Consider the following 21,856-nt stretch of genomic DNA (forward strand, 5'->3'; position numbering starts at 1 on the left):
TATATATATTGTTTCATAGCATCCAATATTTCCTGGGTTTTATTTTCCTCCTACATCTATAGGTATCGATGGTTTAAATCAAACAGGAGGTATGCTTCTGTCTGGTGCTTCATTGATCTCTTGATTTATCTCTTTGCCGGGAACCTAATGGCTAACGTCGTGTCTCCGTCTTCACACTGGATTTTATGATTTTTCAGATCGTATTACTTTGTTGAGAGCAAATATGACTATTGGCAGTAATATTCCGGCGCCCTTAAAATTTGCTGTCTTTCCAATTTCACGGATTTAACAAAGCTGATGTTTTACGGTTAAATTTCCATAAATTATTAATATGTTCCTGGGTTTTAGGTCTAGGTATTCCGCCGCCAGTTAAGATTCTTGTATATTCTGTAAGCTACTTCATTCTAGTTCTATGTTTTACACGTCTACCCTTCCTTTTACCTATCTCTCTTCAAAGTGATAGTGTGCTTCGTTGTTACCCTACTTCCTAATTGTACTTCAGTTGGTGAACAACCTGTGTTTCTATTTGGTAAGCTATAAATACGCATCAAGGGCCTCAATGCATAATTTTTGCCCTTGTATCAACTTCTCGAAATGTTTTTTGACACTTCAAACGGTTATCTCAATGACCCTACTGGTACGGGGATAATAAGGAGCATTTAATTTCTGTTAAATCAATCCTCTCTTTAGGAATCCTTCAAATTTGACATTGACATATTATCGGCCATTATAAGAAATAAGATTTTTGGAAAATCCATATCCGAAGAATATTTTCTAATGTCTGCGCATTGCGAATTCGCTTACCAAAATCTTCAACAACTACTACAACTACTAAAGGTCCCGCAAAACCAATGTGATTCAAGAACTGTTGTCGAACATTGATACCCTTTTTGATATATTTGTCATGTTTTTCTTATGATTCATGGTGATTTTTTAAAAATTCTTGTCAAGTGCTGACCATCGAACATGGCATCTTGTTACAGAACGCATTTTATTAACTCCCAAATGGCCAATATGTATTTTTCCTCAAGAACTTAGTTTTATAATACTTTCGGGATATAAATTCTCTCCTCTTACTAACCTTATCGCCACCAGAGAATTCAGAAAAAGAAATTCTAAAGTGCAATTATTATTTTCTGTGTCATTAAAGATAACTACACAGGACTTGTGCCTCTCCGCCTTCAGAGTCGACTGCCTTCACTTGTTCCCAATCTATTGGTTTCAAGCTAAGATAGTTGGAATAAAAAACGCTGTTTTATTATTTCTTGCCGTGCTGATTTCTTTTTTTTTTTGTGGCAACTTCGACAGGGAATAAACATTTCCGTTTTTGTTTGTTAAGCTGTATGTGATGCTAAAGCTAAACTGCGACGAAAAGATTTCGTATCTTTGTAATACTGTTGGTGTAATATAACTCTGTCCGGAATTAAAAGTGGCATCGATGGCTTATTATCAACAACTAACGTAACTTTTTTACTCCTCTTTGATAGCCAAAGGTTCTTTATCATACTAGAAGTAATGCTGCTCGGCTTCGTTTTGTGTTTGCGAGTAGAGGGAAATGGACTTTACCGATGCGTTAGGATACTTTCGTAAGAGAACGGCTTATATACCATCAGGTGAAGCGTCAGTTGCTAATATTAGCGGTTTGATAGAATTTAAAGGTTCCTGTGTCTGATCCAAGGGGATTATATTTTTTATTCTCTGCAACATTTCTGTGTATTTATTTGATCAATTAATGACGTCGCTCATAGGGATCTATATAATAACCTAGAAAAATATACCAGATTCCGCGTCAAAAATAAATAGAATTACATCATTGTTAGGAATAATTTGAGCTAATTATTATTTGTGGGTGCTAGGGTTTTTGCTATTGCAGTAATCTTATCGAAATACTCTGGAACTTCGTTTCTAGAGAATGCAAATCCATAAAAGCATACACTTATTTGGATGTGCGTGTACTATTTTTTTCAATATGGAGGTCAAGGCCATCTAGTCTTTGCAAAGCGTAAGGTGAATTCCTTACAGACAAAATATCATTCTGATAACCGGTTATTTCTTAAATTTCTTTGAGGAGTGTATTCATGGTTGGACGTAGAACTCATAGGACTCATCAGCATTGGGGTAATTGATACGGTCATCTTTGGACTTACTTTTCGGACTTATTTCTCACGGATTGATGCACATAGACTGCCCCTTAATCTGGTTTAGTGTAGAACTTCCCAGCTTGTCAGATATATCTTGAATGCTAGGCAGCGGTAATCAATGTGTACTTGCTTGTGCATACCAGTCCGCACATGATCTAACGATGTTGTCATTCTTCTCGACTACTAAGTAAGCCTACCTGCTGAACATCACTTCTTTGAGAATTCTTTGCAGCATCCATTTCTTTACAGCTCAGTTAGCTATTTCTCGTCGTGCGTATAATGACTGTCTTGCTTTGACAAAGTAAAGTCATAGAGCACTTGTGAAATTCACATAGATGGCGAAACTGTATAAAAGCAATAGGGTTCTTTTATTTATCCTTGAGTCTTATATATATATATTCAAATTTTGATACAGTCTTGTGCACTTCATAGCATTGCGTGTAATGATGTCAAATTCTCTCAACCAGTTTTTCAGCTAGGATAGAAAATATGACGTGTACTTCGACTACAACGAGTGAATGTAGTATAACTTGTCCACCTTTTACTGTAACTAATATCATATCTGCTAAGAAAATGATTCTACAAGAGTATTCGTACGATGTCTTATAGTGGCATTATGGGTATTTTAGATCTAGTATGGAATTCCATTTAGATTGATTTCTTTCGATAAATACCTGGGTTTTCGTTAGTTCGCCGTTTATAGTGGAAAGCGAACCCAACGCCAGACTTCCCACTTCTCTTTCCAAAAATTCATTTCTGGGTTTATATACTTTTCTTTGTGTTCTTATCTCTAGTTTTGGTCTACTAATCTGTGTGACCAGTTTTTCAATGTTGTATATCGCGGCCTTGAAACTACACTCTTTTGTAAAATGATTATTTTTGTCGCTGCGATAATACAGCTGCGGTTTTGCTTGGTTAGTGAAATTTAATTAACTTGGCTGATTTTTCTGAAACCTACAATTTATTTTATTAAAATCGATGAAGAGAGTTACCTTCCGCGGTAGCCTAACAAGTCTACGCTAATTGCTGGAAATTGATTTCGAATAGTGAGACAGTGGTTACAGCGTCATTCACCTTTTTGTGATGCTTTTTGGGATACCCCTTGACGTGTAACTGGGTTTCTCAAGCCTCAGAAATTATATAGATGAAACTATGTTATAGCTCGACTGTTAGAATATCACTTTTTTACCATAATACCTTCGCTGATCCTCTACTGAAATCTTTTAAAATTTAATAAATTTTGTAAATCCTTTTCTGTAGATGAACTTTATATTTTTCATATCAAAAATAGGAATCATACTTTATGTAAGATGTCGTTTCAATAGTTTATTCGATAGATTTCTATGTAGTTATATTTTCGATAATTTTGTTTTTGCTTTGTGAGTCGCCTACCTATTTATCCTCGTTCCCACTTAATTGACTTTTCAATTAACTGTAAATTTGGAACTAGATATTATAACGCATCGTTATTTTTGGACCTAGTCATGCTTGTATCATCAGAATTTGATGTATATATGTATATATATATACATCAATTGCTAGCCTGTGGACGTGGGGAAATTTAGCCTTACGAATTCAGTGACTTTAATGGAGTTTCTCGCGAATTTGTTTAGGTTTAAACGAGTCTGACGATACGATCTGTATGCCTGTCTTCTCAATAGATCTCTACGCCGACATTATCTGGCTTTAGCTTCTGAACTAGCACGTTGATTTTATCATTATAACAAATTAGTGCTTTGAGTTAACAGGATCTAACGTATTAAAATGCGTTAAGTGCTAGCGTTATTGGCTCAGTAGTGTCACTTGCACTCATATCTCGATGCTGTGTCAGCGATGGCGGGCTAATCGAGTTGCGGCCTCAATACTGGAATTTTTGCGACGGAAGTGCTAAGATGGCTTTCCAGTATCGGCTGCCTGTATCTACGAAAATTTAGCGGAATGTCTACTGTTCATTACACCCGAAGTTTAATGTTGCTAGTAGCCTTATTATGTTGGTGACCTTAGCACCACACCACGATAAACTTGCTAGCACACATTCATGACATACGACCACCCACGTCATTGATAGCTCGACAATTGCAGCAGTGAACCCAATAACGACCACAACTAGTTACCATTCTTAACCACAAGGGGGCACTGTGATTTGACCTTACCGTAATCGTTGATGATTATCGTGTTAGCTTCGCGCGCGAAATTCATAGACGTATGGCAAGCTTGATAAATGTTGATTAGTTTTTCATAACAATAAGATGAATATTTTGAGTTTTACGTCCAGTACGTCGTTAGGCATTTTTCTAAGAAGGCTGTATCTTACGAAACGAACCATGTCAGTGCTGTTATCCGTCATCGCTGTAAAACGGCCTTTCAAGCAGACTTACTGTAAATGTTAAAACAACTATTGCAAAATATTTTTAAACAAATTCTAACGATAATGACTGATAATAAATTGAATAAGAAAAACTGAGTAACATTACCAAGTTGTTGTTTTTTAATAACGGAAATTACACTATACTGCTTATTTTGTAATGTTCGTTAAAAATTGTGTGAAAGTCAAATTAATAAGTAAGCAAGGTATATTTCTGTATTATAAATATGAAAAGAAGATGAAATGACCCTTAAAAACAGTTTCCTACACTACAAAAAATATACAGAGAACTTAGTTTGCTGTTCAGTTTGTACTTCTTGCAGGACATTCATTCAGATGGCTGGCTTCTATCTCGAAAAGAACTGCCCGATTTCTGACCTGATCTAATACGTGTACCTAAGTTTACTAACCAAATGCGTTATTATGAGGACTCAAGCAAACATCAGTCTGATTATTTTTTTCAAGCCACAAAGCGTCGCTATTATATCTATTAGAAGGTCTAACACTAACAAATACCTAGAAGCGTTAACATGGCAGTGAGTGCGCAAGAATCACAGATCTTAAATGTTTTATTTAGGTACTGATTAAATTTCACATAAAAGACTTAATTCCTTAGAAGCAACGCGGTTAGGCCTTGAAAAAAAAACAGGATTTTTTAAGATATTTTGTCAAATTTACACAAAACGTATAAGCAATGAAATACTACTGATTCATTGACGTCATCGTTGAGTGTTACCAGTACATATATTATAGCGCAGCCCGCAGGCTTTGCCAATCTAGCTACTTGGCTGAGGTGAGGTAGGTCGGAACCTGACCGGATGAGATTGTTCGTCTGCTAACTAAATACGACCGTTTTTCGGCAACTTTTTCAGTTCTGAGAGAAAATTCCAGCTACGCAGGAACTTGCATTACACATGGAGTTTTAGTATGAATATATAGTATATCTGTGTATTAACAAAAATAGCTTAAGGATTTCTATGAAAGCCGACAGAAAATGCGTAACTTGTAGTCGAAATCTGAATTACAGCCCTTTACTTTTGCAACTATTCAAGGCCACGCGCCCTCATTGCTCCAACCGATATATACACACTTAGTTTCAAATGTATCTTACTTTAGCTAGTCGAAAAAAATAGTGAACCAAACCAAGCAAAATTATTCTTTTTTAGCGTTGAGATACTATGCGTATAGTATGCGTACCTAGGATGCAATTGCTTAGTCCAATACCCACTGTTTAGAAGTTATTAAGCGGTTTGTTATCAAAATCATGTTTTGCTTTTCTTGTTAAAACAATACTAGTTTTCCTATCCTAATCAGACGGTATACCTAATAAGAGTCTGCTGAAAACACCGATAGAAAATATGAGCTTTGACAGTTTCAGAAATGTTAAAGCTCTTTTGGTAGAAAATCAGAGAGATCTGCGATACTTGTTTGGTCATTCGCCACTATCAACTTTGATAGTAACTGATAAAGTACCTGAAAAAGTAGTAAGTAAGTAGTACCTGAAAGAGTAGGGTCCACTATTTTTTGGCAAGGGAGCTTTGTAAACTTGTCTTTGTCTACTTTACTTATCTCTAAATTGACGAATAGCTTCTTTCCATACACGGAATTAGAGTAGTGTCTACACGCAGAAGTAAATGATACTAGCAAATTTTTAGTTGAATTGGTATGCAGCAAGAAATTTGTTTTAGAAAAACGGTCCCTGCTTTGTATAAAGAGCCCCTATATAACTTCAACATATCTTTACTAATAATTTAAGGAGAAGTACACTGGTGGCCATTGAATGCCATATTAAATAAGCTTGTGCAGATCCGCCACAGGTTGCTGCAAAGCTCGAGTCCTTGGCCTTGGTCCTTGCTAACCGCAGCTTTTTTGTTCAGAAATTATTTTAAATGGGTAGAAACTACTTTCTTTTTCTGCGACTTTTTCTTGATTACTTTTCGCGTGATAGTGTACACTTTAGCTTGTGTGTAGCATTGCTCTTATAAAAATTTCAGGAGGTTGTTTCTTCACAACCACACATTTTAGAGCACACGCTCTCATCTTAGGTCCGCGGAAATATTTCACTGTTCACTGCCACTACACACACATGGCCCTTTACGTCACCCTCCTTCACAACCACATTTGAAACGTCTCACCTAGAACGATCTTACAATGGCTCTGCGTATTCTTAATACTAATAAATTCAATCCTATGGATTATTAAAATCCGCGGCACCGAAAGGCAATCCCTTTTATAGTTGCTGAGAAGGTAGTAGATGCGGGTTTCATGGTCACGTAAACTGGGGATCATTATCGAGTTATAGGGCTGAAATTAGCAGTTACTATCAATTTAGCTAATCCTTGCCAATTGCTGCATCTAACTGCACCACAATATGCCAGTGCTGGAACTTAAATTTTTTCCTATTTGATGTCAGCGCATAGTTGTAACGGCGAAAGACATCGGTACACACGGTTTTTAGTGTAAGTCGAGGGTTCAGCCGATTGCGCAGCTCGTTGGTGAGTCTCAAGCGAGGCTTCTATTTCACTCGTTGTTTTTTTGTCCAACTGATTTGGGTTGTGCTCTCTTAATCTGCCATTCGTTATCATTTGCCTGCCCGTGGGGAAGCGACAGCGCCTCAAGTTACCACTCGTAGTATAGCCACTCTATCAAGTATGACCTCCACTACAGCTAGCGAAAAAAAGAAAAATAAGGTAAATTCGAGAGTCAATCAGCCTTTTTTTTTGGCGTATCTTTGTTAGGCAGTAGCTTGACTATAACCATACCAATGAAGAAAAGTAGTGCTCAAACCGTTCGGTGAAAGCAGCAAAGAGAGTGATCAAGAAACAACCTCCAATTCTTATGAAGAGTGGTCCGCAAGAGTATCGTGAAGAAGAAACAGTAAAAACCCAGATAAATGCGATTTGTAGAAAGGCCCTAATGAACGCAAAGGAACTATTTTGCGTTGCGGTTACGTAAAAGATAGAAAAGACGCTTGAGAAAATGACAACACTGAAGACGGACAATTTTCAGGGAAACCTTTAATCGCTAAATTGTAAGATTTTCAGGACATACTTTTGTTTCAAACCAGAACCCAGACTTGGTGTAATTCATGTGTGGACAGGTACATCAGAAAATGCAGAAAAGATTATGGATTTGTGTTGTTTTCTATAATCTAATAACCATGCAATGTTGCATGCAATGGCACATAAGCGAGCCAGGATTGTTAAAGTAGACAGAAGTTTCTTACAAATACCGGGCTGGTTGCCGTTAGTAAAGAAGCGTTGAGCTTTTTAGCAAAAATAGCGTTTTTTTGTGCTCCAAAGTTACATTGGATGAATGTTTCTGGCGCGCAAACTTCACAAGGTCATCATGTGTGTTGAAGTTTCAGTCCCTTGCTTAAGGTATCAAACATTGGTTTACGTGGCTGTAGTATCTGGAAGTGAAATAGTCTGTATGAATTGCGGCGAATCCGGTCGTCTGGCTTTCAGTCATAAGATTGCATCTAAATGTATAAACCGTAAGGAAGCTTATTCAGCTACTTCATTATTTAGACCGACTTAAGCATATAAAATTAAGGAACGGAAGACGTGGATGGAGTTGCAACTGCTTCAAAAGGTCAAACTCATCCAACTGCGATCAGTTTTGAAAGGGTTGATATATCTTCACCAGCACTTTATTTGAAAGATCGGGTAAAACATCTGCCGAAAGCAAGTTATATGCCCTGGCTGACACTCGTACTGGAAATGAACTTAGCATAAATCTTTTGTTTGCGACCTCAATCTTACGCTAGTTCATTTCGTCAGTAAAGTCTATGAAGAGATTAGTCAAGTTTTTCAGAAGAAGATAATCCAAATTGTTGAGTCATAAAACTCCAATGACTAAAAAGCCTATAAACGGATCCTTTATGTCGAAGGCTGTTCTCCAGATAGTATATGCAGAAGCTGCGGCATCGTTATCAAGCCCTGTGAGCGTTTTCGGCCCTCTAATGGCTGCTACCCTCAACATCAGTGCGGACGCGATAGTCGCATTTAATGTCATTGATACATTTAAACTTATAATATAGACAATCGTAAAACTTGGTTTAACCTTCCCCACGCGGTTAATCATTTCGCTGTAATTGTTATTAATTTTGGGAACAAAGATCTCAGGAAAAGAGGGCAATTAAAGTTTTTGATCACCTTACTCAGAGATGAAGGATCTAGATATGATATGGTGAAACGTGGTTAAAAAGCGTTGGTTATGCTAGCTATGGTAGTTCTGGCTTCAGCTTTTCTGCTTGTGGACTTAAGTGTGAAAGACGCGACGGTGACGTGCAAATTTTTGTGGGATATATCAAACGGCCGATCTTTTTGTAAGGAAAAAATCTGACTTTGAGTGACATAAAGTTGTTATTCAATACAGTTATTTTACTCACAGCAACGACTTGATGTTTTTTATGTAGTAGTATCTACAAGTTTTACTCTTCATTATTTATTGTTTGGTGACTTGAAGGTACATCCTTTCAGTAGGCGTTCCTGTGAAGAATACGTAGTGTTTTTTCTTCCAGAGACCACTGTCACGCTAGGTTACTTATCTCTTTCGAGCACATGTAGTGTGACAGACCGAGGCAGGTATCCATACATAGTGTCTAAAAGTTGGTCAACACCGCTTTTCTTTGATTACTGTTGGTTATCTTTCGTTATTTTTCGTTATTATTCGTTCGTTATTTTTATGCCGTCGTTGTGCATTCTTAGTAGATCTCTCGAAGATCCATTAGCCACTCGTCGACATATTCTTTGTGGACCTGATTATGAATCGACTACAGAGTTTCAGTTGACTCAAAGCATAATGCAAGTTGGTTCTCAAGGCTTCTTGTAATCAGCTCTTTATGAGTAGGACATATGTTTTGTTGTGGGCGAGGATAAGAGTTTAGCTTAGAATGCAAGTAAGCTTGAGTTCTTACCTGGTTTTCCACGACTTATGCACTGTATCAACGAGCTGTATACATGGCATTAAAGAATGCCACATAGCAATCTAGGCCGCTTCATCACAATGGTCTCCGGAGATATACAATGTTCCCACGTTTTGGAAGAGCCGATTTAGGAGGCTGGATTTAAAGGATCTTACTTCTAATCTTTACAAACTTATCGGAGAACTGCATGGTAGAGAAAAATCCAAAGCGGTTCTACCACAAATAGTCGACGCCGTCTTCGAATAGCCGCTCCAAGCCCTCAGCTGTTATTGATTAACTTAACAGATTCTTCGGAATTATCATCTCTACCACTGTTTGTTCCCTCGACGATAGTGCTGACGGTGAGACTATGCAACATCTAAGTGGCAGACGAAACGAGCTTCGCTCAGATTAAATTATATTAATGTGTTCCTTGTCCAAATGGTTTTCGAACGTGCAAAAGCTGAATGTGATTACGAAGCTACTAATGTTTCGCACAAGCAATTGAGGTATATCGCGTTAGTATTTATTCGTCTGCTACCCAGTATGGTCAACCTATTCTTTCCCTTCCAACTAGATAAAAAAAGCGAAGACTATTCAAGGACCAACAAGAATTGGTCTGGGTTGCTAATTGCCGTCCAATACCTCTGGTTGACTACTTGTCCGAAGTTTTTGAAAGTTAATGGTTAACACATTTGACGTACACCTTGGAAGTGCTAAATTTCATTCGTTCCAATTTGGCTCTCGGAGGTGGCAGTCGACGGAACTAGCATTGGACCATTCCATGCAAAAAATCGTTAACGGGATTGAACTTAGCTAGGTCTGCTTTGCTTTGTTTTAAATACTGGGTCTGTTTTTATTTGCTTAAGTTATTCGATCTTTCTAAAAATATTGCAATATTTGGGTCGCACACCAGATTTTATTGATTGATTCAAGCCATGCCTTTCTGGAAAACAGCGGGCAACCGAGCCATGGCCTTATTAAGTTATGATAAAAATAATTCAACGTCGGAACAATGTAAGACTCGAATTTTAGGGGCATCTCACATGTTCATCATCTTTATATCTTACAATTTGCTTAAAAAAGGGAGCATATATAAGACCAGCGGTTATGCGGATCATCGATTTATAACGCGTTGTGCCAGGTGGGATCCGGATTATGTTGTCCCATGTTTGATATGCTTAGATTTGCATCTTCAAAGAACCATGAAATGGCGGGCTCACTTCAAGTGCCTGAATGATACGCTACCATTGCGAGACTGACGAACTCAAGGAAATTTGTGTTTTAAGTAAAATCTCTTTGATATTCGCAAGGTGCTGTCGCTACCAGTGCTGCGATATTCACTTTCGTATGGTAGGTGGCTCTTTAAGAATATCTGGTAGGGCTTACCCAGGCGTATCCAGAACGATGCTTTGCGGATCAAATTTGTTAAGAACCGCAAAAGACCTTCATAGATTATATCATTACCTCAAATGAGTTGCTTTAACGATAAAATATACAACGCTTGCCTCACCCTTTTTACTTTCGAATGGTCCAATTTCATCGAAGTTATTCTTTCCGCTTACCAGTATCGTCAACAGCTCTAACCGCCGCACTACTAAATTCGGAACTCCCTTTGATGCAAACGAATCCACTAGACATGCTCTTGTATTGCCCCTTACCGTTAGTCTAAAGTTCCACATTATACATCATGTATAATCTAACACCATGAGTATCAAAGAAATCTGTAGATGCATACTGATTTTAAACTATCATAGGATTTGCGTTCTTTAGGATTTAAACGAAGATTTAAGAAATATTCACTCATTAAAGTGGTGTCATAATAGATGAAATTAACTGAATCAATTTGTTTTGAGATTTCAGGTATCGCTTACACATTTGGGCTATTTCTTCCTGAATTAGTCTCTTCATTCGAATCGACAAAATCTGTAATTACTTGGGCTGGATCCTTGCTTTCTGGATTTTATCTCTCCGCGGGACCCCTCGTTTCGGCGCTCACAAATCGTTTTGGATGCCGAAAGGTACGAGCTTCAGGCAAATTAATATGAAATCGTAATAATCGCAGGCATTGTTATTTGACTTTTACCAAAATATTCTGCTATTACATTCCGGTTAGTTATTTTCAGTCTATTCTCTTAGTTCCTTACACGTGTTTGCTACATTTTTCGTCATATTACTATATTCATTTTACATAGCTAGTTTAGCACGTTATAGAATGTGCAGGTATTCCTAATAGTTCCTATTTCAACTATGCTGAGCAAGATTATTATATTATTATATAACGCGCGGTGAGTGACCAGCCTAAACGTATTAATTAGTATGACCTTGGCAACGTTTTTACTATGGAATCCATCGATATTTAGCTAACAAGCCGTTCTTATTAAAAGCCGCATTGTTTTGAGATTCTTGTAAAATTATTAATAAAGGATACAAATATGGCAAAAGTTTAGAAGACCATGAAAATGTTTTATACTTTATTACGCTGTTATTCTTAAAAATAACGATATGATATCATTAGAACGTGCACATGGTATGATTTTGTTAGGGTACAAAGGTAATTTAGCGATTAAGAGATTGGTACCATTGGCTACTAATATGCATTGACTTTAGCAGCACACATTTGACATTTTTGTCATATTCAGTGTATTCTTTAGTAAGGTTCGATAGAATATGAACGACAATGCAGAAAAGGCTACAAAGTTCAGACATTAACAGAACTGGTAATCAAATATTACTAGAAAACACCTGTTAGAGAATTTCAGAAGCATGTCCAAACCCAGCTCCGTTAAGACGATAGGGCTATTTGTATTATCAGAGCCGCCCTCATACCTATTCAATGAGGGCGGAACCTAAAATATTTTAACGCAACCGCTCGATTATATTTCTGGAATAAATGTTCTAATTATCAAAATAGGTAATTCGAGGTTGACGTTTTTATAAAATAGAACGACGCTGCATTCACTGCCGCGCAGCAGGTTTAGTAAATGTAATAAGCTTGGGTAGGATTTTTCGCTGTAAACACCGTTAGTCGTAACTGCGTGCCTCTCGTTATGTTGGTTTGCCTTGCTGGTGGCCGAAGAATATCACAATATAATTTCCGAGGTGAAGCCGTAATAAAATATACACGTTAAAAAAATGAGAAGACATTCGCGAATGACGCATTAATATCTTACTAGTTGCAGGTGAATATTGATAAACAATGATTTAAAACTGTGGTAGTTTACTTGCGCATAGTCATTAAAATTCAATAATAATAATGTAGCGTTTCTATGAATTTTGTGTTTATCGGCAGGTGTGTATTGCGGGTAGCCTGATGGCATGCATATCTTTATGCGCAACCACACTCGCGTCGTCGGTTCCATCTTTACTTCTTTTCTATGGAGTCTTCGCTGGAACTGGATTCAGGTGAGAAAATCAGTTGCTTATTCGGAAGTTTGTATTTCTTTCCATGTTTTTTTTACTAATTATATGTACGTTTTGTACGGTGTTGTAACCGTTCAGTACCACTATCTAAGAATTAAAGGACGGCAGGTAGCGGTAGAGCTCTTTATACTAAAATTGCCCCAACAAGCATGGTTAAATCCTAGTTGGAGCTACATTTTGAAATGCGAAATAGGATGGTGTTATGGACAGACAAAAAGCTACGTACCAACTGGTGACTGCATCTGCTCCGTTTTCAAGCTAAAAAAAGCTCTTCAACTACAGTACATTGCTGTATTCAATGTCGTCCCGTCGATAATTTTATCAGCAATCAAGTAAAGCGCTCACTAGGAAGCCTTATTGTCCCTGTACAAGAGTGTTCTCTGTAGGATCTGAATAATGATGACCAAAATTTCGTTTCGGCATGGCCCGACGTTGCGATTTGTTATTTGTTAATATATACATGACATTAACATAGGGACAATCTATATTAAAACAAACGCATGAATAGTTGCTATAAATGTATTCCCACTACCGTGCAGCTGTGGGTATATAATACTCTCTCGCCAACCCGTTACTCGTCAGTGTTTAACGGTCGAGTTTTGTTGTCGTCGGAAATTTGGTGATATTTCGAGAAAATATGGATGACTTAATCCGGTGCTTTGTAGAGAGTTCGCAGCAAATAAAAGAAGCCGGAGTGTTAGCTTTCAACAGGAGCCGTTCTACTAAATGGTCGAATTCAGGCGTTTTAGAAAATAATGGAAGCGCCTTAGCACAGTCGCTACAAGAACAGGTGTTCCGACAGGTGAGGCCATATCTGGATAACCGATCCTAACATTGTATAACCTAGGAACTATAGGGGGGCAAATACTTGGGAGGTTTATAATAGATATTACACGGATGGTTCCGGTTAGTCTACCGGAGGATTCAAACAGATATAGCACAAACAGTTCCGGTCAATCAACCAGGAGATTTATACGAGCGGATAAAGACTGGAGAAAAGGCGGGATTATCCAGACTTTTGTAATTTAATATAATATTAAAAAAACAGTTAATGCTTTTGAAAACTATTGCGGCGACTAATCTTAGCTCATATGGCGTCCTCCAAACCGCCTAGCGTTAAACGGGGGAAGATCGTAACGAAGGGAAAAACAATAAGGGAGGCCGCGCCTGCTCAGCTTTGTCGTATATATAGTATCTGCGTCGAGAATAGCATCACTTGCAAGTTAATTGCCCGCCTTTCCTAAACGTATACAAACCTTTCCGCGAAGGTGATATAACACTGATTCATCGGAGCTGCTATTTCTTTGGAATTTAATTTACATCGAATTAATAATGTTGTAGGATGCGGTGGATACCGGCGCGGAGGCTTGTCTCAAGGCCGGATTTGTGCATCAGGTTTCTGCATGGGCCGCCGCAACAACGGAAACTGATCAGGTGGTTCCATGAGCCCAGATGGGGATGTTGGCTGTCGTTGACGGCAGCCAAGAAACTATTACGTTCTGGCTAGAAAGCAGGTGGTGTGTTACGGTGTGTATCGAGTCAGTCTCATCCCGTCTTGGCCAAGCGAGGCCAGCCCGATACCCTCGAAGCCGTCGAAATGGGTAATAGCGACCGCCGTGTGACGCACTGAAAGGGCGTTAGTGACTCAGAAAGGGCGTGAGGTCCCCATCATAAGGGTTGTAGGTCTTAGTCACGAAGCTCAAATGAGAGTTACTTTGTGTAAAAAAAACACCGGAATAGGTCGAGCTTAGAAGTGTACCACTTACTGGGTCCCTCGTAAGCATCCGATGAAGCTGCCATGAATGTCAGAGAATTTACGCACTTCGTCAATCATCATAATTTCTAATATCGTACCTATTAATAAGCGCCTTTGTCGGTACGCATATCTGCGGTGAACGGCGTTAGCATAACGGATCCGTCTTTAAGCAAAGAACAGTAAGAGTGACGGAGTTCTCGGCCAGTCCATGAGCTTTTTCGGTCATATTGGTGAAAAGCTTTCATCTTATTTTACTTATGCAGAGGTATTTCCACTCCTACGGCTCTACAACGCTCTTGGCACATTGAAAAGCGCTCAGATCTTTCATCTTGGAGTTTACGGGTAGTTACTAGCAACTCTCCAAGGAACGAGGTAACCAAGAAAAACAGTTCTTTATAGTACTTCAAACGATGTATATCAATTAAACGCATGCCCTTTGGTGATTGGTGAACCGGTTATTTCCAGAACCAGATGGTTCTGTCCAATCTCCACGGCATCGATATATTACCTTGGGAATTCAGGGAGCATTCACACCGTGTCCTATAAACGGTATGACCGCTCTGTGTAAGAACTGTTCTCATTATTCCCGGTCTACACCTTAGGGTGTGTTCAATTTCTACATAGTAAGTCGTGTGTTTCGGATATAGGGTTTTCCGCAAGTAACTATACTGATCAAAAAAGTTTGTCATGATAGACGCTTTTACCGTCATTCAATCCTGTTCGTCAGTTCTGGAGCTTTTTAGGGTTAGCGTTATTATTATCGTTTCGAGCGAAGCTCCAAGAGCTACAAAGATCCAAAGGAGAACCAGGGTCGCAAGGTTGCTATACGAATTGTTAAATATGGGCATTTCTTTCGCGTGGGCTGAGTTTCACAGCAGTGGGTTTTTTCTCGCTTTGAAAGAAACTCAGAGTGGTGCACCTATCTTGCAAACATTTCCGACAAGTCTCAACCAATCATGACCCGCTGAACGACGCCGGTCTGGGAAAGATATGCGTTTCGTTTTATAGGGACGTGAAGCGCGTAATAGTGTAGGTGTCTTTCATTTTTAAGAAATCCGTCGTTGCGTGGGCGAAAAAATTCTACCCACAGCCAATGGATGGCGGTTTTTGGTGGCTACATACAGTCCCGGCGCTCAAGCATCTGTGCCTTTTGTTTGGAAAGCACTATGGCTTTCGAATCGTTAGAATATGACTTCAGCATGTTGCGAACATGCTTTCGTGGTTATGTGATGACATTGCGGGGAGGAGCGATAAGTGACGATTGTAGCTCCGAATCGCTTACAGTACATTCATTGGCAGCCTGCGTTGGGCGCAGGTAGTGACTATCTTCCGGAGAATAGTCAGGCGGTCTTGCCGTTGAAGAATGGGACAATAGGCCGATTTCTGCTACGGCGATCCACACTGTAGCATTTTCCCGATCTGGTGGTATTCTTTCTGCTACAGATGTCACCCAGGTTTAGCAAAGACTGCAAAGACGGTTCGTTAATTTTCAGAAAGAGGCATCTGCGCGAAGATCCGGGGCACGTCTGCAGTTGTGTGAATTTGTCAGACAAAACTAGGCCACGAACGCCGTTTTTCCCTAACACCTGTAAATCGTCGACATGCTTTTTCGTAAACATAATTTGGATTTCATCGGGCCGTTGCATATGCCTCGGAAACCCCCTGTTCTTGTTTTTACTATCTATTAACACTTGTTTCCTTCATCTGTTCCTGGTTCGTCGTGCAACAGCCCGTACCGTGATAAAGGCATTATCTGGGCTTTTGAACCAGTACAAATCCATTAACAAGATCGTCATGGATAGTGCCAGCTTTCTTCGAGACCAGCGCGTACGATAGCATCTGACACACTCAGACATTCGGAATATGAATACTTGGTGAACTAAACAATCCGTATGAGCCACGAAGCGCGTCTCCGTCTGTTTATTGGAATCGCCCCGCTTGTTTGTCCCTGCAATGCCCCCAAAGATAGTTTTTACTGAGTGAATACTCAACGAGGCCGTAGGGGCAGCGCTATTTGCTGCAGTACACGGTTTCAAGGCCGTGCCGCTAGCGAAATCATCGGGATCACTATTCCGAGAGCTCTGTTGTTCGGTTTTCAAGCTGCAGACAGAGGCCCTTACGAGGCTTACGAAGAAAGACGCCGGGGGCTACGGCTACGGGACTAGTTCTCGTACATCTTCCTACGTCAGCATCCCATACGTCATAGAAGCTGCTGTTCTGGTTGCACTGAGAGTGGAATGTTAAAATATATTATATACGTGAGTCATGACAGCAGCGTGTCACCGCAGGCTTGCAGGGTATCTGAAAAGATCAAACGCGGGATGAAGGCATCTTACTTGGTAGCGTGAATAAGAGAGACGGACGTATAACTACTATGTATTTTTTTTTCTGGCCAGCTGTGAGTATGTAATAGCTTATCACTAGCAAGTCAGTCGCCGCTGTCTCCAGCGATCATTATAACAACTGTATGGTGGCGATATTGACTGACCCGGACTACCATAAACTATCCAAGTCTCGGTTATGCGTCCCAGAGCTGTCTTTCTTTAAAAAAAAAAAACTCTTTAGGCTTTTTTCTATGAATATTTTTCTTTAGGTGAATGTCACTAGTAAAACCTCGTTTTTTCTGGTTTCTACGTGAGTGGGGCGTGAGTGAAAAAGGATTACCTATGATTTAAAAAAGCGAATGGCAAAATCTGTACTCACGGAATAGTTCACATATGTATCATGCTTTGCGGATTCTGTGCATGCATACAAAATAGCCAGTGTGTCGGGAACTCAATATTCAAACCTCAAATGCATTAAATTGCTGCCTGCTGCAGAGATCTGTTTATAAACGCCTTGGTAGTCAACGTCGTTATGTCACTCAACCATGATTCTGTTGAATCGGGGCAAGCAGGGAAGAGCCTGCTACAGGAACGTCTTTAAAGCTAGTAAGGTTACAAGCATAAAACACTCTGCCATCGTTTCGATTCTTCGCCTATAGGTACAATAGTACGATATTACTTTCGTTCTCCACAAGAAGAGGAGAGCATTCATAGGCGTGACATGACTCTTCTGAAAGCAAATTCTTGAAATGCCCATAATATGTTTCCATGGCTCATCCCGTACAGGACTCACAAAAATTATGGTATAGTATAACGGCAAGATTTTGAAAATATATATGGAAAGTATTGCAGTAAACAATATTTTGGTTCAGTTTTTGACGGCTTCAGTTGTAATCCTTATGGAGAATTAGGACTAGAACGTCTTCGGATACGACATTGCTTCACCTCTAATAGTGCCATCGTCGAAATACCATAAATTCAGCGGAGGCGTTTCCGTGTTCACCAACGTTCTGTGACAAGAAAAAAGCTTGACTCAAACGTATCTTCGTTGTCTTTTATGTGAGAGATGAGTTTCAGCTAGCTGACAATACATTTCTTGCGGATGATGGGGCAGAGGATGTCTAGGGCTAAAGAAAGTTTCGTAATTCAATCTCCGGTGTACGAGATCCAGAAATGCGATGAATCAGACCAAATATTTTTTTTTGTAAATTTGCAAAATTAGGTACGGCAGTTACTACTGCGGTCAACGCCACCGAGTCAAACTGATTCTCGCATGAAAGCTCGTGCGGCAGAGCCAACGGATATCATACTAAAAGTCGATTTTTGTGTATTACGGTCACAATATGGGCTTCGGGTTTTTAAGCTTGTAGTATATGGACGTTTACAGAAGAGATGATTTTCTCGGAACAGATTGACAGACAACACGGCAGCCGCTGCATCAATTCTGCGGTTGGCATTCGGTATACCGTTTGAAAACTTCGCTAAATTTACTGGATAAGCTTAGAACCTTTGTTTTCAATTACTGAAACGTCCGGCATAACGGCATCGTTTCGCTACCGCACTAATCAAGCTCAGACTTTTCGGATCCGGCAGAGCCACTCCCATGAGAATTATGTCCGTTGGTTTTTAAACGTTCTGGCGTAATCCAGAAATATCGCTGGTACACTCTTTAAACAATTGCTTGAGTCTTCAGTTAACACTTGAAGAGCGAAGCAAAAAGAAGATTAAAAGGAAATCAAAAAGTACTGGCGTCTACACCTACTTTAAATGAGCGAAAAAAGAGAGTGTAACTAACACTTCAAATGAAAAAAGAATTTACACCCATTTTACAGCGTATTTCCTGGAAGTACCACCTAAGCATGTGCTAGGTTTCGGAAAGTCAATCGGCAGAGTTCGCTGACAGATGCGAAGTCAAAGGGAATATCCCTTCGGCGGCAATGGCACGGTTTCACAGCACGGGGTGATGGCGTCTAAACTAAGCATCAGATAGAAACAAAGCACTACAAAAAAGCCACCAAACTCGTCAGGAATCGCAATGGTCACAGGTCGCAAAAAGTAACACAAAATGAGCACTGGACTAGATACTGGCATAATATTGCTACAAATGCAAATTCTAAACGATTTACTTTTCAGTAAGGATAAGGACGGCACGGACTCGGGCAATAGATGGCCGAGTAATTAAATTAAAAAAAAGTAAATTACTAAAACGTATCAATGGAATGCGAATAAACGTAACAAGGACACCGAATAATAGCAAGCCACTCTATAGGGTTACCGTTATTGCGCAACCTGAGCAGAAGACCTAACTTCTATAAGTTAGGTTTTCATCATACACAAAACAAATCAATTCGTTAATCAGAAATAAATTAGCTTTATCCACAAAAAGTAATGTTTATTCATGTTTACACCCAGACAACTTTTGAATTTCGAGGTGAGTTCTTTTGCTTTGAGAGCAGACGGTGCAGATGTTGCTTCTGGTTTATCCATTTTGTACTGGTACATACCACAAAAGCAATATTCACTCATTATCTGAACCAGATAAAAAATCACCTTCCTATTTTTTGTTTCCAATTGTAACAAGTGTGCTTCTGACTTACAAGGAATGCTCTAATCACCTCTCACATTCATGATGTGATCTACCTACTGCACTCGTAGCGGTCTGTAAGTTAACGCAGACGACTTGCCACTTGTTGAGTGTAATTTTGCGCAGAACAACTTCTTCAACTTTGTGTTTAAGTTGTCGTTTCTTCCTCTATCTGCATATCCCAGAAGATAGTATATTCTAGCTGCTCTTATTATTATACGCTTTTGGTATCTCTTCAGCTTACGAATATTGATTTTTCTGGCTGCCGTTACGGGAGAACAGTAACACTGCAAACGAATAACTGGATTAGCGCAACAATGGGTAGCTGCAACAAAAGAACTGTTGCTGTAAATCCTAGCTTTTGCTTGGATGTAACAGCAGTGAATTGGATCCTTTAAGTAACAACGAGTGGTATGGGTTAAAGCCATTACTGTATCGGCATCGGATTTTCTTTACTTTCTCATATCTGTGTCATTAAGAGAATAAATTTGTGCTTTGTAAATATTAATATAATGTGTTTGTGTACTGTAGAAAATAATTGCGAATGGTAATGCTAGGTTCTGTATTAAAGCCAAATTAGTTGTATTTTCAGATCCTACATATTCTACTATTCATTGCGATATGACCTGCAATAATTGAAGGCACGAAAGGTGAAGATTCCAAGGGGAGGACATGGTAGGGTACTAAGGTAATGAAATCGGTGCAAATAGATTTTAGAAGCGCTTTCTAACAAGATGCGCATTTCTGGAAGTAAGAAAATGCACACTTCAACTACAGTTTAGAATGGGCGCAACACGTGTAAAGTTCGCCAACAAATTGACGCAATCGCTGTAGCTAGATATTATATTGTAAGTGTCATAAGACGATGTAAATAGGCAAGTGGGCCTAATCAAATTCTATAAAAGAATGACATATTTTTTTCACAGAATTTTAAGCAGTATATAGTAGGGCATCACGCTCGGGATTTGTTATAATCATTAGGCTATTTTTTCTTGAAACTTCTTCGCACTGTGGTGTTTATGATATTGAGCACGCTGTATAGAGGATTTCTAATACGTTGTAACCGCCTCATCGATCAATTTGTGTTGTAGCCTATGTCGACTTAAAGTGTCGATGACCTTGCTTTACTTGCAGATGAATTGATTATAAATCTATCGTTACCTTTAATATATAAGAATAGCCTCACGAAACAAAATGAAAAATGGGACGGGAAGCCTAAGCAAGAAACCACACGATATGGAAACTTTTCGTTGCTATCATTGTGCGAAAAAAATTGGTTATGAAACGATGCAAATGCCTGACATTTGACATGCACACCATATTATGCAAAGCCCCCTTTCTATATATCTATAAACCGCCCTTGATATCTAGTTCAAGTGTCTTCAGGGGCATCCGAGTTGCCTGCTATTGTTAACGTCTGCCTCAACGTCGTCATTGAGAATAGTTGTCTTCAAAAAGTGAAGAAATAAAAACCATAAGTTAAATTACATCACTATATAAAATACTATAATATACTACTTTATTACTTTCAGACCAAGTCGTAATCTATAGACCAAAGGAGCAAAGGAAAGTTTACGATTCTTGAAAGTTAGAAGATACATATACCACTCTTAAATGTTGAAGTTCCGTTTGATACGTTCCAATTATCCTTTCTACAACAAGTGAATTTGTTTTTTGATTGGGAGGTGAAGAATTTCCTGTGTACTTCGATTCTACAGAAAGCATTCCTGCTGGGTACAGGATAAACCCCACGCCCGGGAAAACTGGCCTGTGAATTTCAATCTAAGGAGCCATTCTGAAGGTGGAGCATACACTTGGCGTTGATCAGCTGTTGAGGGCGATCAGAGCACCCTAAAGACACCTTTGAAGGACGGCAGTCGACAAACAATTTGTGAATTGGACAGGTGTACCACAGCCATAAATATTGACAGACACCTTCTATCTGAAAATCTACTCAAGCAGGCGGCTGCATATGAACTAAATTAATAGCACAAGGAAAAGTTTATTGTTTCGCAACATATTTTGCTTACTGAAAATCATGTGGAGACGTTAACGTATTGATACGCCGCATTGTTATTAGTGACAAAAAGTGGTGTTAATTGTTTACATAGATAAAGATAAAAAAGGGGGCGAATAGGTAGTTCTAAGAAATACGTGTAGCCTCAGAAATGAACCAGCTCTCCTTTCCAAAAAGACTAAGCTTCGTATGATTGGAAAGGCCTTAAACGGAGCAACATCTTAGAAGGATAAGATGGTCAACAAGGGTTTGTACATGGCTGAATTGTATCGATTAAATAAAACTACCCAACAGAGAAGTCCGATAGATGACGCAGCGTGATTTTTCTTCAAAACAA

General features: G+C 39.1%; 1 protein-coding gene across 1 annotated transcript in view; it reads left to right on the forward strand.

Moving 5' to 3' along the window:
- Positions 1-21,856, forward strand: part of LOC111264957 (uncharacterized) — a 99,033-nt gene that overhangs the window by 13,217 nt on the left and 63,960 nt on the right. Inside the window, exons 3-4 of the mRNA XM_086970262.1 lie at positions 11,279-11,436; positions 12,708-12,820. Coding sequence (XP_086826388.1) covers positions 11,279-11,436; positions 12,708-12,820 — 271 coding nt within the window. The remainder of the gene's footprint in view (positions 1-11,278; positions 11,437-12,707; positions 12,821-21,856) is intronic.

Source organism: Varroa jacobsoni, unplaced genomic scaffold (genome assembly GCF_002532875.2).
Source record: "Varroa jacobsoni isolate VJ856 unplaced genomic scaffold, vjacob_1.0 scaffold_918, whole genome shotgun sequence".
Lineage (NCBI taxonomy): Eukaryota > Metazoa > Arthropoda > Arachnida > Mesostigmata > Varroidae > Varroa > Varroa jacobsoni.